Consider the following 18,205-nt stretch of genomic DNA (forward strand, 5'->3'; position numbering starts at 1 on the left):
ACTAGGCTTCAGTATGTTTGTTTTGCATTATTTTTTAACAAAATAGAGATTAGATTCTGATCCTAGTAGAGCCAAAAGCAAAACTGCCATCACTTCAATGTGGATAGATTTTTACAGACTATTGATAACAAACTTTCCAGGTATTATTCTCACAAATATTGACAGTACCATAAAGGACAGAAAAACAAATTAAGAGACTGGTCTCAGCAAAAAAAAAAGTTCACTGTATATAAACACTGCACTGTATTTCAACTGAAGACAGGTCTTGTGCTTTAGGTAAACTAAACTGAGTTCCCATGCTGTTGGAATACAGACAGTTGCATTAATATGTATTAATATCATGACTTTACTTATTGGTACTCAGCAATATACAATAGCTCAGTGTATGTTTGTGTTCATAAAGGATGCAATATGTTCTTCTCCAGAAAACAAAGAACTCTGTGATTTCCCTTATAACCACAAAATTATCTAGTTCCAGTTTCTGCAGATGATTTTTCAAAAGGTATTTTCCAAAATCCACATGTTTGTATGAATCTCCACTTTCACTTGTGAAATCCTGCCTACCACTTTGGTGAACTGAAGTCAAATTTACTTTTCACCCAGGGAATTTTCTTGAACTGAAAAGTTGCAATATTTACACATTGCAATTTTAATTAATTTCTAAGTACTCTATAACCTATCAAATTCTAATGAAAAGGTCAAATCTTAATTGCATATTTGATAGGAGAGGCTGAGATAATGAAAAAACCCTACTAATTTCTCCAAGTTGTAGTGTCTACATTTCATTTTGTCTTATATGTGGATATTGTGGAATGGCTTGAATCTAGTTTGTTGCAAAGAAAGCACCCCCATGGATATGTTTAAAAAGTCAAAAAAAGATCCCCTGCACTGTAGAGTACCCAATCTTTGGTCAATTGTTTTGCTTCCAAGATAAAAATTAGTTCCTTTGGAAAAAAACAAAAAGCAAAAAAAACCCCACCTTTCAAATAACACAAGCTAAATACACTTCTTCAAAAGCAGACTCAACAATGTAGCAGCCTTTTTTCCAGCTTACAACAGAAATTTCTGTAAAATACAGTAGGCCTACGGCACATTGCAACAATAACTTTCTTCAGCAAAGCCCTGGCTTTCACATGATAAGAATTCTTAACAAGGACAAGCAATGATCAGCCGGCAAAAGGCAATCAAAAGAGTTAAAGCAATTCATGTGAACAATTTCAAATAAAAAAATACAATAGGTTAAAAACAAAAACATTATCATACCTGCTTCTAGTCAAAAGAAAAGTGATAAAGATGTAGAAAGCAAAAAAAAAAAAAACCCTTTCCAGCTATTTTTTCCTCACTGAAGCAGCAAGAAAGAAGAGACATCTACAAAATTCTATGTTAACAGCATTCTGAGTCCATCAGGTTGTAATCAGAAAGAACAGCATCTCTATTTTGAATCATGACAGCAAACACAATAGAAAATTTCCCCCAAACAAATCAAATAAAAGAAGAAAAGGTTCATTGTGTAAAATTCTTATTTTTCTTCTGGCCCAACAGGAGCACAAGATAGTCTGATCCCAGAACACTGTGTGCCTGGAATGCATTAAGTGAAGCAAATGGAAATCTCACATGGGCAGCACTGAAGGGTCAACTCCAGACAGAAAGAATGCAACCTTATTTTAAAAATAAACGCCTCTTGGGTGAAAAAAGAGTAGACAAGGGAGAGGAATGACTTGATATGTACTGAAATCATGCCTAGCAGCACCTAGTCTGAGAAAAGCTGAGCTGTTCAGCTTGATTTTCCATCTTGTGGAGTTAACAGCACTTTGCTCCATAGGAATGCCAGTTATGCCAGTATTATTGAGCATCACCAAGACCTCACAACAGGGCAGGCTAGCACAGAGCTGAGAAAAAGGGGCAATTTGCATACTGAATAGAAATATGGCATTACAGCTGAAATAAAAACACAAAACCATCAGAAAAATACAGTCCAAGAAACAAAGTTGCCTTGTGCTTCATCTTTCAACTGATTACCCTGATTATCTCTTAAAAACTAGAGAGGATTTTTTTTTTTTTACCCTCTAGTCCTAAATAATCACTGTATTCTATCTTCCTTTAAAATCTAGGGTTGGTTTAAGACATTTAAATATTTCTCAACACATCAATGGATATGCATAAATCAGAAAGAATTGTAATTCTCAGTCATTTGTGAACAACAGAAATTTACAGTAGCATTATGCACAAAACAATAACCTATTTTTCAGGCAAAGCTGAACGGAGCAGCAATAATCCTATTACATTTTTATAGAAGGAGAAAAATGTTAGTGTTACAGTACCTCTGTCTTCAAGTGGATTGCTAGCAAGGTTGATCGTATGGAGTCCTGAGTTGGGGTTATGGGCAAGGGCACTGGCTAGTTTCTGTGCAAAATCCCTGCAGCAAAAAAAGAGAGGAAGAGGGAATCTGTTATCTCCTCTGTCATCAGCACATTCAAAGGCTTAAAAGCAACAAGGGATGACTAGACACAGTGGCTTTTGCTGCTACAGAGCACTGATTCTTCATAGTTCTAAACAATCCTTATCTGACTAATTTGCTATCTTTCACATATCTTTTTTATTTATTCATTCTGTGACCTGAGAGACTGAAAAGTATACAATCAAAGCCTAAAATGCTTTTGACAGAGATCTGAAGCTATAAAATAAGGGTTACAGAGAACAACTTCAAACTTGACCACATCCTCCATCTCCCAGCATATCATAGGATTTGGATACATCAACTTGCACACCACCACCTCCTTCACTCACAAGCCATCCTGCCCAATTGCAGCAACTTTCTGTCAAGAGTCACTCAAACAAATGGGCTATGCAGCATATTCATAAGTATTTCTAAACCTACAAAACAGCAGGAATAGCTCTCCCAAAGAACAGCAGCACACTGATGAGCTGGTCTTCCGCTTCTTTTTACAGTGAGGAGTACCAAAGGGCGTGACTGGCTGATCACAGTCCCAGCAATGGATCCAAAAGAGATGTGGAATATCAGTTCTGTAACACTGACCACAGCCAGGCCAGGGAGCACAGAGAGCTTTGAAGCAACCTTAACCAACGATGGCAGGCAGGTGTAGCAGCATGACCTCTGTTCCAAAGCCACTTGGGAGGCAAGGGAGCACTGCCCTGTCTGAAAGCACTTTGCTGCGTCACCACCCACAGCACTAAGTTGAAAGCTAGCTTGGGTTTCCTTGCACACCACACTGTCACACTGTGGTGGAGACACATTCCTTGCATGAAATCAGAAGGCTGGTATCTTATCAGCTCTAAGACAAATCCTCAAACCTGTCCTCACACCAACTGAGAATGTATGACATGATAAGGGACGAGACATACTGTGGGCCTTTGATAAAGTGAGGCTTAAACTTCAGTGTTCTTACTTCACCTAGGTTAGATATCAAGATAGAAGGAAAAATTATGTCTTGAACTTCCTTCTTTCTCACTCTGCCTTGAAGTACACTATTTCTCCTCCTGTAGGCCAGTGGTGGAGACCTAGCAAAATGCTAATTAACACTGCCGTCTTTCCTTGAACAAATCCTGCCTGCCATCAAACTGTGCTTAGAAACACAGTGGAGCATCCTCTTCAAGTATTTGGAATAGAAAGGAGACTGAACAGCAAGAGCCTCAATAGCTTTTTGGTTACCTGCAGTTGCAAAGCTTACTGGAGTACAGAGATGCTCCAGGGAAGTTTAGTTTCCCTTTGAAACCCTATGTCCTTCTGGGGCTAAAACTGGTTCCAGCACTACAGATGCATGATGAAGGGCTGCCTTTAGGAAAAACATATTCTCTTCCTAAAATACAAGCAGTATGTGAATAGAAACACTTAACAAAAGAACTTCTGTCTTGAAAGTTTGCCACCTGACAGGCCCCAGGGTCTCCCGCTTTGCTACCAGCTGCTGCTGCAGAAAACTACAGATTTCCTGTAGGTCCTCAGTGACATTTGCCAACACTCTGGAAATCCTCCAGCATTTCAAATGGTGCTAGATGCCTGCCCTTAGGCAACTGAATCAAGGTCCTTATGTCCAGCCAAGAAAAAATGAGGTTTTGAATTAAAAAGCAACAAAACCTTTCCTCTTGAGGAGTTCCTCTTGCTTTATGCCTAACAGATTTTTGTCATTACAATACTTTTCCTATACCTCCAGGCTTGTTTACAAACTCTGCTCCAGCTTTTGCCAGCAATATAGGCAGGATTACCAGGATGTTTCGGACAACTAGAGTGTGTGGGACCTATTTAGCCAAGGCACAGCAAACCAACTTCCACCAGAAAGCACTTGATTATCTGTATTGGGCTCACAGGGCTCCAACACTCATGTTGGAAAAAATAATACAACAAATAACACACACTCTTGCATAAACAGAGGCACCTTGGCTCTGCTCATGGGGGAACATCTCTTCCCCTCCTTTGTTCACTATTTGTTTCAAGTCATAAGATTAGTTACTTCTTTGGACTGCACGCTTATGAAGTCTGAAACTTTCTATAAAGCACCAAGCTTGCTCTATTCGCATTACACAGCCATGCTTGGCTGAAACAAGCTTATTCAGGCATGGAGGTAAAGCCCCAAAAGGATTCAATTTAACTACACATACGACATACTAAGGATATTTCATCAAGGGAAAGAATACTACCAATCTGGAAATCCCAGAACAAAACAAAACAATTCCTTGAGATCTGTCTAGACAACATCCCTGTAACAGAAAAAAAGGATGTGTGTGAGAAAGCAACAGTGTTAGGTCTAAGGACATTAAGATCCTGTCAAGAAGGGGAAGATAAGACTCGACCTGACTGTCAAAGACCCTCTGGATGCCAGCAACAGGCACTTCTGTTGTTCCCTGCATGGAGCTGGCCACTCCCTTTGGAACAGGGCTGCACAGAGCAGTGTGAAAGGAGGCAGGCACATTCTGCCTGCCAACATTCACAGAGCATGTAAGAACAACAAATAAATCACTTCCATCAGCTCCTGCGAACAGGCTTTTGCAGACTGGGAAGTCTGTCTTGCAGTTCCATGGAAATCACAGATATCCTAACTTGGGACTCCCAAGGATCGAGTCCAGCTCCTGGTGCTGCACAGGACACACCAATAACCCCATCATGTGCCTGAAATTGTTGTCCAAAGGCTCTTTGAGCTCTGACAGGGTTGGGCCATGACCAGTGCCTGTGAAGCCTGTTTCAGCACCCAACCACTCTTTAGAGGAGGAATCTTTTCCTAATACCCAAGTCCTTGCCATTTAGCACCTCCCAACGGAGCAGGCCAAGGGCAGCTCCCACCAAGGACTGTCAGACCAAGCTGCAAAGCCTGGTAGACACCAAAGCCCAGCTTAATCAATAGGCTGAGGTGCCCACTCAAAAATCAGTATTTTGGTTATCACATATTGTCCCATTCCTCTAAAATACTTTAGGGATTAACTCTCTTTTCAAGTTCATTTTTTTGGGCCAGCCTGAATTATTCTACTCTCCCTGAAATCAGGGCATCACGTATGTTGATTAAAACATTTATCAAAACATTAGTGATTACTATATGCATTGAAGCCTTCCAATGTTATCTAAACTGCATCCTTTATGTGTAGTTAAAGAAATAGCAATGGGGATAAAATTTCCAAGAGCATCTAAACTGGCACAAATCTCATCAGACAGGGACTTTCATTTGACATCCTGTTTTTCCAAACAGGAAGTTCACACTTCCCTGGTTCTGGGTCCTTATTGCTGCTACTACACAATAGTTTGCTGTTTCATCATTTGGGAGGATGACAAGTGTTTATGAAGCTATGGCCCAAACTAAACCACAAATATGAGTGGCTGGAGATAGAAAAGAACAGAATCATCCTAAACTGGCTCTGATGCAGGAAGAAATATGCTCTTGCAGCTGTTAGGGTTATTTCTTACAGCTTTACTCTTGGTAGCTCTTTCTTAACCCTGGTTTGGCATTCTATAACAGCTCATTAAAAATGACTGGTCTGTAAGCCATGGGAAGGAAGATAGCCAGCAATAACAGGATCTCCTAGCAAACAGATATGAGAAATGGCAAAACTGACAAATGCATCCTTGGCAAAAACAGACAGTGTTGATCAGAACAGATACACACCAAGGCACAATGCCAAACATTCTGCATGTAAATGGAGACATGAAACCAAAGTCACAGGTTGATTGTCTGTCAAGTCCTTTTAAAACTGAAAGCGGTTAATCCAACTGTGATTAAATTAAGGTAGGCAACATTCAAAGGTAATCAACATATCCTTTAATATTAATGATTACTACTAGATTTCATGGCACATACTGGAAGAAAAATGAAATTAAAACCAGTGGTTTATGTTTGAATGACAGCTATTGAAGACAGTACACTACTGATCAGAAAGTTCACGTATTATTCCAAACTCAACCTCAAATTTCTTTGTGTCACGTAGACAATTTTCTTGTAAAGGCATTTCAATGCAAAGTGCACTTTAAAAAGGAGAAAAAGACTCCAACAATGGAAGAGGAGACAATGTAAGGCACACCAAATATCTCCCCTGTGCTTGTTTTGCTTTATTTGTAATTCTACTATTTGTGTTCCGCTTCTCCCACCTTCACACTGCTTTTCTAATTTAAAAAAGAAAAAAATCATTAGTTCTAGAGTTTATCTTGTCCACATTGTCTTAGCCACTATCCTAATACCAAAACAAGTACTGTAAGTACAAACTAGCACAGCTGCAAATAACTTGAACTTTGCTTCTATTTCCTGTGAAAGGGGGAAAAAAGCAAATACCTAGCAACTACAACTTACTGTATTTAAAATATGTGCAAGGATTTAATTGTATGGCATATTTCTGCCTACCTTCCTTGTCTATATCAAGCCATCAAAATTACTGATCTACTTTTTTCAAAAAAAGTTGTTAATGTAGAAGTCCTGTTATATTTGAGCAGACAGCAATCCACATTAAGATAATACCAGCTCATTTGGAAATAAAACAACAATGTGCTATGCAAGATGGAACAATATGTTTTTTTCAATAAAATATAAACCACTGTTTTTCAAAGTATAAAAAGGTGTTGATACTTCTATTTGAGCCATATTGGAGAGGAACTGTATGAGCCAGTTTAAGATTTATGCTGTCTTTCAATCACTTTGCTCCACTTAGCACAACTCTCCAGGCAGAATCTTAAAACCCACCAGTTTAAAGGGATTTCTTGGACATAGGACATATGGACCCTCTGGAAAACCTGATAAAAAGCTTGTGACTAGAGTCTTGTCAGACAATGAGCACAGCTTTAATGCTTATTCTGGCTAACATACATCATGCATCCCTTTTAGTGGGAGCAAGCAGCATCTAAAGCGACATTTTGAAAGAATTACTTACGTTCTAAGCCCGGCATTCTCTAATACCAGTTCTTCCAACCGACTGGACCTACTCACCACTCGCAGTATCTGCTCACAGAGATCAGTGGACTGCCACAGAAAAGACAGAACAGTGTTAAAGAACACAAACACGGAACAGACAGTTATTGAGTTAAGCTGTACATCGTAATGGGATCCAGGCCACAACCATCTTCTTGTTATACATAAATAGCAAGTAAAAATACCAGAAACATCCAGGAGAGCCAACAAAAGACTTCTGCCAAAGACTTAAGAGAAGCAGGAGGCAGACTAAAAGCAAGTAACTTATGAACCAGGCCACCTAATCGAAAGGGGCAGAATTTCTATAATGACAGTGAAAACAACCTAAATCATGTGGTTCAGAAAAATCTCTCACTTAATTTTTAAAGAAATCTTATTCATATGCATGCTACTCCTGCAGAAAATAGTGGCATTCTCCTTAGTGCTAAGGAGAATAAAACCTGACCAGGAATGACAATTCAACACAAAGAAAGATGTTAGAAGGCAAAAAATAACAACAACAACAAAATTCCCGAAAAACCTCAGGAGCATAGAGAGGTCCTCCAAAGACTTCCAAGGACTAGTGGTTAAGGGCCAGTATATTTGAGGATGAATTCCTCCAGCCTAAGCAGAATCATGTCCTTACTGTTGTTGAATTCTAGAATTTGCATGGATATTTGCAAGTGTCATGAACAAAAAATGACAACAAAAGAGTTTGTTTGCTCTGCTCAGTCAAATAGAGATAAAACTGTAATCATTCAAAAGCCATGCAATGAACTCTGTACCTCATCACCTTTTATTATAAACTTCTGTTTTGCTTCTGGATTTGATTTTTTCTTTTTCCTCCCACAGCTCACACTAACCAGTGTTCATGTGATATCCAAAGCTGAATTTCAATCATGATCATGAAGTGCTGAAACTATTCTCTTATCTGCCTTTAAAAACAGCATGACATTCATACCAGGGATATCTTTGTCTCTAATGACCCTCTAACATTTTCTAGTTTGTGTGTTTTTCAGGGTTTGGGATTTCTACTTTCAAATTAACCGAACATCCAAAAAAAGAAAAAAACAAAAAACAAACAAAAAAAAAACCAAAAAAAAAAACCCTGAACAAAATTAATCTGCACTACCACACACATAAAATCTTACTAATTCTTTTCACAGTAAAAGTTGACAATTCTTGGTGAAGATTGCCAACTCGGCCATCTTCCCAATATTTTCTTTACTATCCATGTTCTAATAATTCCAAATATCATCACAATCTTTCTACCATACTGTGAGTGCAAGTGGAAAGTTTCATGCCTTTACTATAAACCACTGTGGGTACTGTGTATCAAACACAATGTGTATCAGAGTGGGACTGGTGAAACACAATGCACTCGATGGCCTCCGGATATGTCTGACCTCATAATGACCCTTGGCAGTGTTCTTATGGCATGGATTCACTGTCCAACAATCTACATTTTCTTCATTTTTGACTTAAAAATGGATTGTGTGGAAGGTAAGAGGTTTGGGGTTTTTTAAGTAACTGATGCATCTTCTAGACTGACCATGTTTATTTGTTTTCCATTTGGAAAGTTGCTAAGAAAAATCCCCGAAACACTCACATAAATGCATCTCAGATAGATAACAGGGCCAGGTTTTATTCAAAGTAAACTACACCAGCCAGTCTTCTAACTAAGCAAACTATCTCATTTCACTGAAGCAGAAACTGATTAATTGCATTGTACCTTTTAACAATGTTGATTTTAACAGCAAACTACAACAGCACTAAAAATACCACTAGCTTCATTCCATGCATAATTTTGAGAGAGATGTCCCAGCAGGAAAGAAATTTTTTGCCTGTTCTTTTGCCAAGAATCACATAAGTTCCTACTGAATTTTCATTGGAAATGATAGCTTAGAAATATAATGAGAGCTTTACAGATCAATAAAATTACACCAATTTAAACAAGATTAAACTTAATAAGAATTGTTAAGGGCAAAAGCTTCTGGAGGCAAGCATGAAAGCAATTTCTCAAACAATCTACTAACTCCACCTGTGACTATAAACTTTCAGATTTACAAGGAGTAGCATATTTTGATATATTTAAATTGTCACTGAATTACTGCTATTCTTGGCCTTTTTTTCAGTACTTCAACTTGTTTAGACATGCCTGCTTTTTGCTTTTAGGAATGAAAACTGATATGGGAAAATACCGGTGCCACACATCAGTGCTTCAGAAAACTGGGAAAGAAAAGCATCAAGTTGCAATGAAAATTACACAGAAGAAAGTGCTTTATGCAAGAAAAAAAAAATTCCCAGAATCTTGGAATTTTCTTTTCACCTACAAAGAGCAACTAAGATTTCTGGCTGCTTTAAAGTTAGTTTCCTATTAGTCACATAGTATTGTTTGAGGGAGTCAGCAATGCCTAATGAAGTCTTATGGGCTACTCCTACAAACCAACAAAGTTTTCAAACTATATTATTTGAAATTTTGAGAAGACCTGACTCTCAACAGTGTTTTTATGGTGCTAATTGGCTATCCAACAGTTTGCTTTTTCCTGGTGTGATTCCAGGAAAAAAAAAATTGGCAGTAGATTGTCCAGTTGTACTTACCTAAAAAATTTCAGTTAAAATTTCACTTTAAAAAATGTAATAGCATCCAGCACAGCCTGGTAGAAGCAGATAAATTGTTTCAATTTATTACTTACTAATTTCAGATCCTTGGAGGACAGCTTTGTAAACCACTGATTATACTCCAGAGCAGCAACTATAGGTATTAAGTCTCTAGAAAAAGAAAAACACTTTTACACACATTTCATGTAACTGTCATTTGAAACAATCTCCTAAGTGTTCTTCCATGTCTCATTCCCCATAGTTTTGCAATGCTAATTGCCTACCATCCCCATTATAGAAAGCTCTGCATTCTAAAAAACAGCAGCAGCAGCTGCATGTCTTCTGCTTATTTTAATAAAAATTTTTGACTGGCCAACTGGCATCCATTCTAGAATGAATTTTAAAATCAGGAATTTGTCTGGGCTGCCCTTCCTACTTTTAGCATAACTTTTTCTTCAGTCTGTGACATGTTTAAGCTCCTAATCACCTCTAATTATAATTTAGCATGACGCTAAAAAGCTTTTTGGCAGTCTGATGATTTAATATAATTCCATGACTGAATGCTTCTAGAGAACACCTCCTTGTCTCATCTCTATAGTTAAATTCCCTCAGGAAACAGAAGACCTGCAACAGGATAATGCCACATTCAGCACAAACCCTCCTTAATTGTAAAAGGGATTTCACAAATGCAATTCTAAATTATTCCCATTTTCTTCATTCCAAGCCTCTTAACATGATCTGCTCTCCCCCTGTTAAGTTTCTGCAGTAGCAGACGTTGATAAATGTCATGTCTGTACACTACCCCCCAGCAGAATCATTCATCAAGCACCATCACACCATTTAGCAATACAGCACTTAGATAAGTTTGGTGCTGTATATTAAATACTTATATACACCTACACAGAGGCTTAACAGTTCCTTAGAAAGCCCTTGTCTTTATAATGAAATAAAGAGCTGTAACATACACAAACTTATCAAACCAGCAAAACATTGCCATTCAAGCCTGTTTTTCTAGGGAAAATTTAAGTGTTGGCTTTTATAAGCTAGTCCAACCCCACCTCCCCAGCTCTTCATTCAGGACACGTGCAGGTAGGCACAGGTCTGCATGAACATGCAGCACCCTTCTCCCATCTTCCTTTTATTCCTCCCCTCCTCCAGTTTCCCTCTGCAAACATGCAGACACTTTGGGTGGTTGCTAAACCCAGAGGAAAGCCAGAAGACAAGGCGACATCACGTGGACAAGCATTCCCTGGGCTATATGGGGAGCTGCAGTTGCTAGATTTGGAAGTACAAGCATCACTAAGGTAACAGATCGAAGGTGCAGCATTTTGCAGCAAAAGACTGTAGCCCACCAACTGAGAAGCTCATGCAAATAGACCATCTTCACACTCCTGCAGAGGAACTAGTGTGGGGTGCCCTTCAAGGATTTAAGCCATCTTTCCATCTTGTTCACAGCATACATCACCCTGAGTGGTGAATTCGTTTCCACAGGCACAGCAGAGACTTAGCAGCTTCATGGAGTGTACAGATTTATTTCTGTCCACCATGTTGTTTTTGTTCCTACACATACACACTCTTCATCTCCATGTAAAACAATAACTCACTGGTGAAATGTTAGGTGAGGAAAAATAACAACCCAGAGGTACTTCCCCTGTTAAGCTGGGCAGGCAGGAATCTTTCCATGGAGTATGGAATGTCCACAGACAGAGAGGTTTGCACCTCCTATGTGGTTCCCTGGTGAGACCAGTAAGGTGGTAATGAATTTGCAGCTTTGATGCCTCTCTTGCCACTGCCTTTGCCTTGGGAGTGGAATGAATATAAGAGCAACTTTTCAGGTGAAATTTTGGTTTGTTGCAATTACCCTGCAACAGTAACCAGGCAGCACAGCTGGGCAAACAGTGGACAGGCTGACACTCATGCTGTGGACCACCACCTCCAAAAGCAGCAGAAGGTACCATGAGCATTTGTAGTTCAGCCATCAGCAGTTCCTTCAAAGGAACAGAGGGACAGTGACTGGGGATCAGCAGCTGCAAGGTTCACACTACCAGGGAGTGGTAAGGCAGCCTGGAGGGCTGGTAAGAGCTCAGGAACCTCTGGGCAGGAGAGTGGCTGCAGACAGAACTTGCCTGAGGCTGTGCCTTTCTCCCCTTTTCTCCTCTGGCTCAGGAGAGAAGTGGCTGAAGGACAAGGGGTGCTCAGTCTGAGTGGCAGAGCTGTGACACTTTCAAGAATATATTGAAAGATGCAACTCAGCTGGGCTGATTTGTTTTAAAATATTTCTGTTCAGCTGCAATGATGTTTCTTGAATAGTTTAGTCTCCTGCAGTGTCCAAGGCCTGTCTGTTCAAACCCCAGTGAAGCACAGATACTGCCTGGAACCTTCACAAACAAACACCAAATGCTAAACCCCCTCCACACATCCCTTTCACCCTGCTCCTAACATGCCTGCAGACAATGGAACCCCTGCCTGCTCTGCAAGCAGCTGTACTTGCTGTCTAGAAACTTTGCTTTATCAGATTATACCATCTGATTTTAAAAGAAGACTTTATGGTTTTCATTTTTATTCCATTTTTGAAGGTGCTTCTGACCAATGAGGGTCCCCTTCAAGAATTTACCTCTACTCCTTCTCTTGCTTTAAGCTAATTGAACCACAATACTCTTGTTATTGAGTTTTTATTTTCAGAATTATATATTGCTTTATTCACTGTATTCTGTTGCAGTCTAGATGTGGTGTTAACAATAACCTGAATTCTTTTCCAATATGGTATGAAAGAAAGCTAAGAAACAATAACCTGAATTCTTTTCCAATATGGTATGAAAGAAAGCTAAGAACCAATTCCAAAAACAGGGCCTTCTCATAACTTTCCCTCATCGAGTTATATTGAGATGCTTATATTAATTAAAATTACCATCCAGAAGAAAGCAATATTTATAAATGACAAATCTGTGCCCTCTTAAAATAAAAACAGATTCTGTTCTTCTGGAATGTAGACAATCTCTCCAAGCCTCAACAAGATTCCATCTTATCTAAGGCCTTCATATTTTTTAAACATCTCTGTCCCCAAGTGTATTTCAGAAGGCAAGAAATCTCAACAGCACAAAGAAAAAAATCTAAACAATGACACTTTTCTTAAAATTTTTTGAATGTTCAATTAAGCTAAAACACATGCTACACAGATGAAGATCATCCTACCGTATCAAATAAGCCCTTTTTTCACTTCTTTTCACTTTGAGGTTTTTGGTTTTTTTCAGTAATTATATACAACATAACTTCAGATAAAACCTCGGAAGTCACGTTCCCATGCAGCAAGCCATGCTGTGATGCTCTGGGAACTTAAATTCATTTATAATTCATGCCATCTTATGCTGACCTTTAACAGAAATGTTTTACTTGCAAAAACACAGATTGTTTGTTTTCGCAATGCATAGCCCCTGTATTTAGAGAACTGATATACCTGTCCTACCTTGCTTCCGAGCTACTACACAACATAAACTATATAGGTTCAGCAATCCCAAAAATTAAGTAGATGAGATATAAAACAGTGTCTCAAAATCCAAAGTATAATGGCATACTGTGAATTTATAGCAGCCCCACTGTCTTAAATATATTGGAAAATGCTTACATACATTCTTGAATTAACTGGGATTTCAATTTCTAATTTGTATTTTTAGTGAATAACAAGGGTTGGGCTTTCCTAAAATTAACCTTCTTGAAATTTCAATTCAAAACATTCTTCAGTCCTCAACATGTTGAAGCTCTCATCACAAGATGGATTCCACAGCATGTAAATGGCTCCAAAATAGATTTGAATCTTTGGTTGTGAAAAATTTAAAGACTTTTCTTAAATACTTTTTCCAGCAACATCACATTTTTAAGGTATATTTTAATGAAAAGCTTTTCTAAAACAAAAACCCCCAATTTCATTTTCTGGAAGCCAAACTCATCTGTACAAGCTGAGATCATCTAAATATTTAAAACAATTCTATCTACTCTTTCCTAATAAATTGCTCAAACACTTAATATCTATTGAGGCTGGGTATCTGTAAGTCACTTTCTCAAGAATGACCCAAAGACTTCTCTTCACTTCATCTTAAAGCATTGTTAAGTTCTTTCCCCAAATTTACTTGTGCTTAATAATATTCCTCCCCTTATCCTCTTTCAGCAAGTCTTAACCAAGGAAAGAGTCTTTGGCTGCATCTGTCACGCACCAGTTGCAGCCCTGTATCTTGAGTTACCTCTGAATTAGTAAACACAGATACTGCTTGGTAACTTTGCCAAGGGATTCACTGCAGATTGTGAGAATATGTCACAGAAAAAGAGCTAAGTCTTTGAATGGGGCATTCTGCAAGTTCACATACCAGAGAGCTTACAAGAACAAAGAATGCTGCGTAAAAATACTCTTATTTACCAACCTCCAGGTTCAGCCTGTTATGATATTCTAACATTGGATCTGTGATAGATTCTTAATTCTTTTACTGGGTTCCCCCAAAGAAACAAATGCTTTCTCTATCTTATTTACACTTTCTTAAATTTGCAATTTCCTTTGTATAATGATGAATTTTAGTTAAGATTCCCTCCCAACTTCTCCTACTTGTAATATCTCCAGATTCAGCTTTCTCAGAATCCAATTTTCTCAGCCAGCTAAATTCAGTAAACTATCTACAATACTTAGTTAAGTTTCAGCATCTCATAGCAAAATTACACTCAATTAGTTCCTTTCTGGAAGTATACATTTTTGATAGCATCAATTTTAAGTGAGGAGACAACTGGCTGGAATTCAGTTGAACAACTTAAGCCTTCTACTGACTTGCTGCCAAAAAATTTCCTTTACTGTGTACACCATTAGAAAAAGATTCTTCAGAAGTAAAGACCTCATAATTTCCTTTTTTAGCTTTGCCCACCAGATGTAGCTGCATGTTTTATCTACTGAATTTAAGCTCTTATATCCACTATCACAGGAAAAGTATCTATCTGCTAACTTTTTGGATTGCTTCCAGTAAGAAAATATATTTATATTCTCAGGCTCCTGAATGAAATGTGGTTTCCATGGGGCTTTGTGCAAAAACAGCAGCTTGTACTGAAAACTAAAAATGCTACAGATGGTCATTTCACAGGTCTACACATCCCAGTAACAGTTATGGGGCCATCCCACTTCATCAGTATTAGCATGATTACTGCACATGCTTTACCTGTGGTCAAGGTGGCTGAAGTCTTGCAAATTCAGCTCTCTGGTATCTTGTGTCAGATAAATCGTATCAACATCCTGTTAAAAATACATAACCAAGTACATCTTTACAGAACTGAAGTGGGGGTTTGGTTTTTTTTTTTTAATTTTTTTGTCAAGCAGTATGAATTTACCTGTTCTTTCATCATCAGTACAGGTAGCTGAAAAGAGCTTCAGAACAAGAGGAGCACTTACCCACTGCACTTCTTCTCTGTAGGGAAATCCAAGCCAGTCACAGACACAGGCATACATCTGAGAAAAGCCTCCTACAAACAACCCAAGAGACTATTTAACATAGCAGCCAAACAGGCAAACAGATGTACATCTAAAAGGATACTTTAATAGTCAAAAACCAGTTTTGAAAAACTCACTCTCTTTTTCTCTCAGAAGACTGTCCATTGTGCTTATGAAAGGAACTGAGACTATCCTATCTTCACTGAGAAAGCTGCAAGAAAGCTTAATATAGTGCCTTCACCTACCAATCAGAAGTCTGCTTCATACTAATTACACCTTAAAACTAATTACACCTTTACAAGCTTCTGCCAGAAATAGAATTAAACTTCCTGACACTGCAATTCCAGCCCTTTTATATTTGAGCATTTAAATTCATTCTCACCACAAGGTCCAAGTTCTGCCACTGTCTGACTGTCCCACAGGGCCTGGAGATTAGCCAGTCTTTCTGAAGGCTCCATAGTTACTTTTTTCATAATCCTCCTAGATGGAAAAGAGGGGGAAAACATCATTCATGGCTTTGAAAGTATTTTCAAACACAAACCTTTTTTATTTTATGAGCATTTTTAAGTGAGCGTATAGGAAGAATTACCATTTTTAATACAACTCAATTTCCTACCTAAAAGGCACACACATCATTATGCAGCACAGCAGGAGTAACATTTATTCACTCTTTCTTTCTCTCTTACTTTTGATTAACCCTGTGATTACTGGAGCAACTAAACCCATCTAAGGAGACTTGTGGCCCTCATCTGACATCAGGATGCCCAAAACAGGGAAGAAATGGTTACCCTGAAACCACTGCTGTATGTGCACTGCTTTTATGCAGAAATAGCACCATGGTGCAAAGAGCTGAACAGTTCCATGTGGCCTCTAGGCTCACTCTTGATATACAGCTCCAATCTTTTGGTAGCAGTTTCCTTCCCTACACAGACAAGAACTTCCTGCCTTTTAAGAAATAAAATGATGTGTTTTTCTGAATGGCAAGACTACATCATAAACTCCAGAATTTATGTGGGGTCTAAGGGGATGGGAGTGGAGCACAAGACAATCAATAAGCAATAATAACTGGAGAAACTGCTTCCCCCTTTCTTGCCTGACCTGGTCCTCTATCCTCTACACAACTCCAATGCCTTCATTTTGGAAAGCTCTGCCATCTGAGACAAGAGCAAGAAATTTGATTTCTTTTCTGGGAAGCAAGCACTCCATGCAGCTACCCAAACTGCTCCAGCAATGTTCTCAAGAAAGCCCACAGAAAACATATAGAGAGCTCAAGGCCTTCATAAACAACCAGAGAAACAAACAGTCTTGCAACCCTTTATTCTTTTAGTCTGCATTTCTCACACTATTACTGAAGTTTTATAGCAACCCTGTTCACAAATATTCAGTTGTATTCATGTTCTTTGAGAAGCTCAATCTCCACTAAGGAAGTTAACAGAGGAAAATTGGAAGTAGGGAAAAAAAATGAAAACAAGGAAAAGGAACTGCCAGCCAGAGTTTATGAACTTGATTTCCTACTCCACCAACAGGAAAGGTGAATAATAAAGACATGCACCCAAAATAAAACATATACGTTTAGCCTAACCATTCACATCTGTGAACATAGTGTCTGTTACTAAAGTTCACTTATAAAAATCGACATGTCTGGGAAAATTCTTTTCCACAGCCCATTTTTTCCATTAATGCTGAAAACCAGGAGCTGAAGAGAATGCAGTAGAGCTGCATGACTTGGTAGAGAGTGATGAAGATGAGGCAGTGACTGAGAAGAAAGAAAAGAAATGCAGAAACTATTGAGAACTGCTGCAAGATGATAGAACCCAGAGACACAGCTAAGAGAGAAAACCAAAAGCATAAGTAATGCAATGACAAGAAAAGCCAGAAAAGGAGACAAATAATTCAAGGAGTCAATTAAACCATGGAAAGTATACAGCAAGACTGCCCAGGGCTCAGTTTTGAAGAACAAGGCTCACAATCATGTGCATTGTTTCCCAAACACTGAAAGTAAATAGAACTCTTCCCTCCTCTCCCAAATCAGATTTTATTTTGGTGGGAAAAAAAAATAAAACAGAAAAAGGAACCAGTTACAACAACAAAAAAAAAAAAAAAAAAAGACAGGACCTAAGCTGTACCTGAGGCTGGAGAGGCTAGAAGGTAAAATAAGAACTTAAGACCTCAAATAACTGCATCCTCCTTCAAGCCAAGGGCTCTTATGACCCTACAAGATCACACACAGTCTACCTATGCTCTGCACTGTCTCCTGGTTCTCCCATACACATGGACAAAAGCTTAGTGTTTGCAGATATGATTCTTGTATCCTCAATGCATTTCTGAGATCAGAGTGGGGAGACCAGCAGACAAAAAGGGATGGCATGTCACCACTTCCATACAACCTGTTCCCACTAGAGGTTTTCTAAAGGATACTTACACTGGTGAGAGTCCAGGGAATATCTTCCTGAGGCAGGTCCCAATGTGTGCCAGCACTTCGTTCACATCCTCCGAGGATGCCATCTTCATGGAGACACTGCATTTCTCAGTTTCCATAATCAACTACAAATAAAAGTGCAAGAGGCTGAGAAAGGTATAATATAATTCACATTGATGAATTAAACAGGAAATCACTTTGAATACCAGCTAAATGCTCATAGCAATCTGTTATTAAGTCATGACACAGCAATGCTCCAGGTAAAGTTTCTGAAAGTTGTTCTTGAATGTACAAGACCCCCGTACTCAAACCTTGCTTTTTCTAACAGTGCCCTGCTTCCCACGGGAATGC

General features: G+C 38.7%; 1 protein-coding gene across 3 annotated transcripts in view; it reads right to left on the minus strand.

Annotated features, from left to right (window-relative positions):
* CARMIL1 (capping protein regulator and myosin 1 linker 1) overlaps nucleotides 1-18,205 on the minus strand; it is a 186,513-nt gene that overhangs the window by 86,251 nt on the left and 82,057 nt on the right. For all 3 annotated transcript variants that reach the window (XM_079301418.1, XM_079301417.1, XM_079301419.1), the window contains 7 exons: nucleotides 17,858-17,979; nucleotides 15,818-15,915; nucleotides 15,397-15,467; nucleotides 15,167-15,240; nucleotides 10,073-10,148; nucleotides 7,360-7,448; nucleotides 2,322-2,416 (listed from right to left, as the gene is read on the minus strand). In XM_079301418.1, coding sequence (XP_079157544.1) covers nucleotides 2,322-2,416; nucleotides 7,360-7,448; nucleotides 10,073-10,148; nucleotides 15,167-15,240; nucleotides 15,397-15,467; nucleotides 15,818-15,915; nucleotides 17,858-17,979 — 625 coding nt within the window. The remainder of the gene's footprint in view (nucleotides 1-2,321; nucleotides 2,417-7,359; nucleotides 7,449-10,072; nucleotides 10,149-15,166; nucleotides 15,241-15,396; nucleotides 15,468-15,817; nucleotides 15,916-17,857; nucleotides 17,980-18,205) is intronic.

Source organism: Erithacus rubecula (assembly GCF_903797595.1).
Source record: "Erithacus rubecula genome assembly, chromosome: 3".
NCBI lineage: Eukaryota > Metazoa > Chordata > Aves > Passeriformes > Muscicapidae > Erithacus > Erithacus rubecula.